Source organism: Carassius auratus, chromosome 41 (genome assembly GCF_003368295.1).
Source record: "Carassius auratus strain Wakin chromosome 41, ASM336829v1, whole genome shotgun sequence".
Lineage (NCBI taxonomy): Eukaryota > Metazoa > Chordata > Actinopteri > Cypriniformes > Cyprinidae > Carassius > Carassius auratus.
In genome coordinates this window covers 2,745,418-2,753,507 of record NC_039283.1, presented here as the reverse complement: position 1 = coordinate 2,753,507, position 8,090 = coordinate 2,745,418, and the positions used below count along the sequence as shown (strand labels likewise).

The 8,090-nt window shown below is 38.0% G+C and overlaps 1 protein-coding gene across 1 annotated transcript; it reads right to left on the bottom strand.

Moving 5' to 3' along the window:
• Positions 1–829: 829 nt before the first annotated feature.
• Positions 830–7,882, bottom strand: LOC113059784 (ras-related GTP-binding protein C). Its single transcript, XM_026228376.1, has 7 exons — positions 7,522–7,882; positions 6,262–6,465; positions 5,325–5,524; positions 3,427–3,541; positions 3,033–3,175; positions 2,413–2,561; positions 830–2,332 (listed from the first exon to the last, which is right to left on the bottom strand). The coding sequence occupies exons 1-7, from the start codon at positions 7,705–7,707 to the stop codon at positions 2,181–2,183; spliced, it is 1,149 nt and encodes a 382-aa protein (XP_026084161.1). The 5' UTR covers positions 7,708–7,882; the 3' UTR covers positions 830–2,180.
• Between the last annotated feature and the right edge of the window lie 208 nt (positions 7,883–8,090).

Below are 8,090 nucleotides of genomic sequence, written 5' to 3'. Positions count from 1 at the left end.
AGGGACAATTTAATAGAAATACTCTGGCGCCCCCAACTGTCCAAAAACGTTTGAAAAAAAAAATTAGAATGAAACGAAGCTAACCTTTTCTTTAGTCACTAAATTATATAATACATCATTAATTAATGTAGTGCCTTAATCATGTGCATAGCACTAAAGGTGTAGTTTAAGCAAAAATAAAGAGTCATTTACGTACCCTCATGTCGCTCCAGAAAAAAATATCTACAGATATAAAAAATATATACATGTATATTGTAGTAGTAGTGCTGAAGTAGCGTGCTATATTACCAATTTCTGTGATAGCTTTGTCTGTCAAAATTGTCAGATTTTTAAGATGTTATTTATTAATTGTTGATAATCCACACGTCTGTGACTGCTCTGGATGCAGCAGATTGAACTGGAAACGCCTGATCATTCAGATCAGATAGTAATTGAATCATTCAGACCGATTGTGTGAACTGTAAAAGATTTGGTTCAAAAGAACGATTGGTTTCGGATTTAAACATCGTAACTTCATGACGTTTCTGTGGATATTAAGGACTTCAATTTCAGTCTGTTTGACGCGCACAATTTTTGCTATTGTAATTGCTGACGCAATCTTAACTTTTCAGGACCAAGACGAAACCTACTGTATTTTTTTTTTTTTTTTTTTACGAACTTTGATGATTTGTGCACATATGATTTTTCCCCCTTCAGGAAGTGTGGTCCCAATTATATGACAGGTACAAATTAAGCATAAGCATTTAATAATATATGCTAATTACAAAACGTCACCTAGGTATTTCTAAATTAAATGTGTGACCAAATCAATGACAGCACATTAATACTCTTTCCGGTGTGTGTGTGTACATGTTTTATTTCTTGTGAATGATAACACCTTTGGCAAAACGCAAGACACGCATAATTTGTGTCCTAGATGTAGTCTGAGAAACAGTAATCACAAGCAAGCCTGAAGATCAGTTTGTGTTTTTCATACTTCATTTAGTTATCATTAAATGACATTAGAAAAGACAGCTGATTGCAAGACGATGTGAAGCATCTCAACAGACATGCTTGGAATGGATTTAACTGATGCAAATGTCCTGTCACTTTAGTTATCCTTCATTTCTTTGTTTTATAGCAGATTCTCCGAATCACAAACAACATGCTGATTGGTGATTGGAAGAGTGAAAGTAAAGATTAGCGAGTTTTAAATCTGAGCAAAACTGCATTGGCACCTCAGAACCGGAATGTAAGTAATTAAAGTTCATCCTACAAAGTCCTCAGATTGCATGAGCTACACACCAAGGATGCCGTAATATAACTGGACGGCAACAGTACAGCATAGCAGTTTGAATTTAGTTAGTTATGATCCCTGACATCCTCCGAGGTAAGTGCAATCACAGTGTCCCAGAGGTTAAATGGAACGGTACAGCTCTTTCTCAGTCTTCAGAGTCGCAAACTTGTGTTACTTCATAAGATCTCTGTGCCCCAAACCGGTGCATATCCCTTTCCACTGCATACATGCATGTGCACAAACACAAATACAAAACCACATTTCAATCCCTTTACTAACCTTTCATACACAATACATGGGCTGTTTAGGTGACCAAATGTGTATGTTTCCACTAGGGCCTTGCATCAGACAGGCCTCCTCTACATAAGGCTTCAGAAGTGTACACTCAAATTTTGTGCACCACAAATTTTCACAGAAGTCAGCCACATTCACGTGTTGAGGAGTAAACCGGGTATGCATTTAAACTTGGCTACCGTGTTAAGTGACCAGCAGAGTATAATACAGCATTCGTCCAAGTTGTCAGGCGGTTTGACCTGAAAGGGTGAGAGGTTCCTTTCTGTGCTTTTGTTTTGTTTTTTTTTCTCAGTGACTTGCACTTTGTTACATGTTTTCTTGAGGAACAGTTGGTTAATGCCTTTTAAAAATCACAAAAAAAAGTGGTCCACCTTCTTTTGTGCCTTTTCCCTTCCATTCATCCGCAGCTTTGCAAGCTTACCCACATTACATTTCTGCCCCACCCACTGAGGCAAGTTTATTTTAGCGACTTTCAAACTCTTTTGCTTATAAAACATTTGGGAGCAGTAATGATGGTCGGCATACAGAATGCGACCCATCCCGTAGTCTCTTTCTTTTGTTACCTTTTCCTTCGTCTCCACACTTTATCATTGTCTTAATCACTATGTGTCTACACAGTGCTCCTGGGGGTTCCGTTTAAGGCAACAGTCTTCATGAGAGGGGTGCCAGCTGGCTGGGTGCTTGTCCTTGAGGTGGAAACACCCACCTCAAACACCTCATGAATGGCTTTCCGGAAACAGTGGAAATTATAATCTATTAATCCTGTGGCACAAATAGGAGAATTAAAAATAATCGAAAACAGCTAGTATGAAAAAAACGACATAACTATTGCTGTGGTGTACCTTTGCGCTCAAAGCTCTCTTCTCTCAAGATGCAGACCAGGGCGAGGAACTTGGTGACCTCTTTCAGGTAGAGCACTGTGGTGTTGTTGAGTCTGATGATGGCCATAGACTCCTTATCATATGCACTGCCAGTGCCATCCTCCTTTAATCTAGATGATCAAAACACACTCAGAATGCAGAACTGACAACAAGCGTACTAAAAATTATGTTAGGACATGTCAACTCCTCTGCTTGAGGGGAAAACTACCATTCATATTCTGAAACTGTTGTGTTTTTTAAATGAAAACTAAAACCATGACCATATTTTAGACAGTATGAAGAAATGTATATTAGTATATATGTTACATGAAGTTATTTGAGCAGTTATAACATGTATTATTAAAATGGAATTAACATAGGATTAAATTTGGATGCAACTTGCTTCATTTACAGGACAGAAAACTATCCACAATAAAAAAAGGATATTAGTAGGTTTTACAAGTTAAGATAATTGGGGAATATAAAGTTTTAAAGCGCTCTCATGAGCAAAATAAATTTGAGCCAATAGAGAGATGGATGGATCGATTGTGTTTGTATGCATTGCACATGTACCCCAAGAAGAAATAATATACAAGGCTCACCCGTAAATACAGGAGACATCGATGACCACATCGATCATGTCGCAGCAGAGTTCATAGGACTGCATGTCCACCGGTGAACTGTCGGTGGCGATGTAAATCTTACTGACGACGTCAAACAGGAAGGCCTTCTCGATCCCTGAATTCTATTAGCAGACACACATACACAAACATGTTGCATAATGCCCTGCAGGGTTTGAAATGGGAGCTTACAGCATAGAGAGGATAATAAAACATGCATGAGCATGACTGAATCAGAGATGGAAAATGAATAAGCCATTTCCACTGCAGCAACAACAATATAAATTCTTCATAATGATGATAAATGAGTGACCAAAGAGGGAATGGAACTTTATTAAGGTGTAAATATGATTAAGATAAGCGTAGAGACACATACCGATATAAAGATGTTGAGAAGGTTCTCCAGCGTGGGGAGCTGAGGGAGGAGCTTCTGGACAACTTTACTGAAGGCCTCAAAGATGGAGTGATCATATATACTAGTCAAATAGAAACTGTAGAGGACAGAAAAAAGGTATCCTATTAGACCGGTATGTAAGATTTATTACAGCTCATACACCTCATTTTTATTTTACCAGTATTAGCACGGTGGTCCAAACTGCAGATAATGCTTTTCTTATTTTATTTTATTTATTTTTTAGTGCATTATGGCCATATTTACACAGTGAACCAATTAAGGCGTTTTTATTCCATTATCTGGCACAGATCAAACCTTGTTGCACATGTGTAAACAGTACAACTGTTCAAACGAAATTACAGGGTAGCTAAAGAAACGTTTCTCAGGCCTGAACACTCACTCCTGACAGCTGCATTATCACATGGATATGTGTGAGTGGCGAACAGTTAAAGGCAATTCTTGATCAAAATGCTCGTCTTAGTAGGATATTTATGTAAAATCAGTGTTATAGACTATACATTTGGGACACAAACATTGCAGTGTAAACAGATCTGCTGCCAAATGAACAGAAAGGGAAATCAAAATCTGGCAGAACAGAAGGGGCATGAAGGCTCTGCAGTGTTTGACAGCAACCTTTAACATACTAAAATATCCTCTAATACCACACTGGTCTAATGTGCAAATATAATGAGCAACTTGTATCAAATGACAGTTGGTGCCAATTATGAAAGGTGACAAAACTGCAGTGCGAGTAATTCTAATATTCATATTAATTTAAGGATTATATTATTATGGTTAATTCTGAATAAATAAGCCAGCAGCACACATTAGTCTGTCCTACTTTTAAAAAATAATTCGTATTACCAGGGTTGTGTTAGCTATAAAAACCACAGAGATATCGGAAACTTCCACTGCCTGTGGGCACTGACCGCTCTAGCCTTCTGGAACCACACACACTCATATTGCTGTACTGAACAGAGCTGAAGGAAAACAAGCTTCTGGATTTCCTAATATGCCTTCAGCATGTAAATAATGCATTTGTGTAAGTGTTAATTCCTAGAAAGATGCCAAGATGCCAAAATCCAAATACACATATTGGAAAACAAAAACCATAGTAACCTAAAAGGCAAAAAAAAAAAAAAAAATGCTTTTTCACTTTTTCAACCTTTTGGACAACTAAAACGTTTAAAAAGGTTTCACTCTTTTATGCAACAAAAAAAACTTGTATTTATCTGAGGTGATCAGAGACACCATAGCCGGACTGATACAGATAAATAATTCAAATGGAAATGCAAATATTTTCAGATAATGCACCATTGAGCACACACTCCTAGATCTTTAGAATTGAGAGCTGCATATTCATCTCTACATTTGGTAAAAAAGTACCAGGAGATTCTAAAGCATTAGTGAAGAAAGCAGGAAAAAAAATACCTTGTAATCGGATTCAGCCAAAAGTGGCACTCATTTAAAATCTGACCAAATTAATTTAGCAAATTCCTATAAATCGCTGAGATTTAACACTGAGCTCATGAAAAACACTAATAATCACCATTTCCTTACAGAACCACTCTTCGACATGAATCCATTACACCCATTATCAAGTCAACAGAGTGGCTCTGATTTAACAGTTTCTTTGCTTTTAGTGATGTAAAAGACAAACCGAGAAACAAATGTCAATCACACAAATTTTCCTCATATTCACATTCATTAAGAACATCAACTTAAAAAAATAATAATTAAGATTTGATCAAAAAAAAAAAAAAAAACACTGCACATCTGTTCTATCTTCTCAAATTGCATTAATAGTGACAAATATTAGGGGTCAAGGAGTATTTGAATCAATAAGCAGCATTCAAAATAAAAATGCAAATGTTTAATACCTGAGATGTAGTTTCTCTAAACTGGCATCTGCCAGGTCATCGTTAGCCCTCTGGTGTATATCCCGCTGGGTCTCAATCTTATGGTCATCAGACAGGCCGTCTACTTTATGGATGAAGACTTCAAAGTTGATCTCTGGGTTGACCCTGTAGGCGCGTGATACTGTTAGGTGGAGTCGACCAAGGGCCTCCACATAGTCATCCTGTGATACAGAGGAAGAATGCAACGTACAATGTCGAGGTTGGCCAGGTTTAGAGAAAATACTGTGCTTGGGGTTACCAAACTAATTTTAAATTGCAATTTAACACATTTAGAACAGAACTATACACATAAATGATGCAAGAATATTTCTTCAAATTGCAGAACTTTAAGAGATCTTCTTGATCTTTTTTTTTTTTGGGGGGGGGGGGTGATATCACACTGCTGTAGTTGAGACTTCAATTGGTAAAACATTGGTATACTTTAAAATAATTTTCAGCTAGAAGGAAGACTGAAGGGCTGAGGGAAAACAGCACGGACTTCCTTGTATTTAAATAAAACCAGAATGTCTAAACTCAATGCCAAGATTTACAACCATTAAAGAGATCACCCAGAAATGAAGATATTAGAAGAATGTGGTTAAACAAACAGTTTCTGGTCCCCACTGAATTCTATAGTATTTTTTTCCATACTATGAAAGTTAAAAAAGACAATTTAATTGATTAATTAGCCTAATAACAATGACTTTCTTTTTGAAATATCATATAAACAAACATAGATACTTTAAGCAGATACAAACCCAGTTGTATCTGCTTAAAACTTTACAAAGCTGGTCAGTATTTATAATTATAACGTTTCACAAAAGAATCCAGCCGTCTCGAATTACTGACAGCACTACATCAAAATGTCGTTTAGGTGTGCACATTAATTAGTGTCACAGCTTTGAATTTCTTGTTTCACCTGCGCATCGATCACAAATATCAAGGCCCCGGTTCCTCGGAAAATCATCTCGTAGTCGAAGGTTGGATCGAAAAAGTCCACTTGTCCAGGGAAGTCCCAGATCTGGAAGTTGACAAAGGAGCTGCTGGAGATGTCATCTTTATAGATCTTGTTGGTGCTCTCCAGAAACAGGGTCTCATTGGGGGACATCTTATGAAACACCACCTAATAAGTCAAAGACATTTGATACATTAAAAGCATTCTCAAAGTACCCTGTTTCACCTCCAGTGGGAGAGCAATAAAGTCAGACAGTTGTGAAATCAAACTAAAAGCCAAGTCACATGTTTCATGGACTCTGAGGAGCTTACTGGTGGAAAGACTGAAGTCTTAGAGGCTTCAAATTGTACATTCTTTAATTGTATAGCCATGCCTATCATAGGCATTTTAAAGTTGCACTCGGTGTAAGTTTTTTTTATTATTTATCAGGCAATAACTGTCCCAATAGTTACATAAGGTTATGGACTTAGTGACATCATGGGTGTGAAATTATGGATGAAAGACAAAAAATAAATATTATACAATGATATAAAAGTTTTAAAAGGGTTTTCTGTTGTCTCGGTGATAAAAGTGAAATCACAAATGAAGGTGCTTACTTCATCTGTTGCCAGATAGACATTGTCACATTGCCAGAAAAATAACAATAACAACAGCACATTGCTCACACTTTTTTTCCCCTCCATGCATGCTTATAAGTATTCTCCTTGAAGCAATTGTGGGTTTCGCGGTACAGAAGTTATGACTGTCATGTGTTTGTGTTCAGTGCTTGATGATGCAGCATTTATCTTCAGCTGGTGGCATGGAAACTGTGGGGAGTCATAACTACAGACAGAAACTGCTTGTTTATATGGTGTTTGTTGTTATACTGTTTGGTACTTTTATAGTAATGCTTTCATTAAGAAATCACGTGTCACATCAATGCCGGGTGAGTTATCACACTATTAACACGGCACGCACGTAATGCTACATGTATCCTTCTTAGCAAAATTAATGAGGGTAATGTATTTTGGCCTGTATGGCATCCAACTCCATAAACCCACTGCTGCTTAAGAAATAGGTTGGTTGTCAGTGCTCTGAGTGGTGCTCTTGTCCGTGTCCGGTGACAGCTAGGCGGCCCGTAACGTCTCTGACCCGGTTCAAACGCGCTCCGATAAGAAGTCAGTAGAGGAACGACCATATGTAAACGACAACCTAGACGGTCTAAATATCATCTCTTCCTCCTACCTTCTGGATAGATGACTTTCCGCTTCTCCTCAATCCCATCAGCAGGATCCTCGGTTTGCTGTCGGAGGGAGTGGGATTATCCTCAATATCTTCTTCTTCTTCTTCTTCTCCATATCCGAAATCTTTGGGAAACGAGTCCGCCACCCCGAAGCTGTCCGCCAGCGGTGCCTCGTACTGGATCGACATGTTAACCCCCTCCCCTACCCCTTTAAAATATAACCTGGCCGATTTTTATTAATCCAATCAAGACGAAATTAATGCTCGGTGAACAAACGTAAAACCGCGTTAGCGTATAAATACGTGAGAGCAAACTTATTATGGATTCTCCTTTAAATCTTCAGCCTCTTGTGTTTCCCTTCTGAATGAAACGCCCACTTAAAATCGATACTCGTGTGTAATTGGGTGGCGGTCCGGTAACTCGTACGCTGGTTGGATAAGTAAAGTGTCACTCTACTAAGCTATTAAAATGTGGGTGGGATCTTTGCAAGTCATGTGCCTGATGGTCACCTGATATTTTTTTTCGACCTGTCTCCTGAAGCGGTATTTGTTATCTTGAAATGCTGATTAAG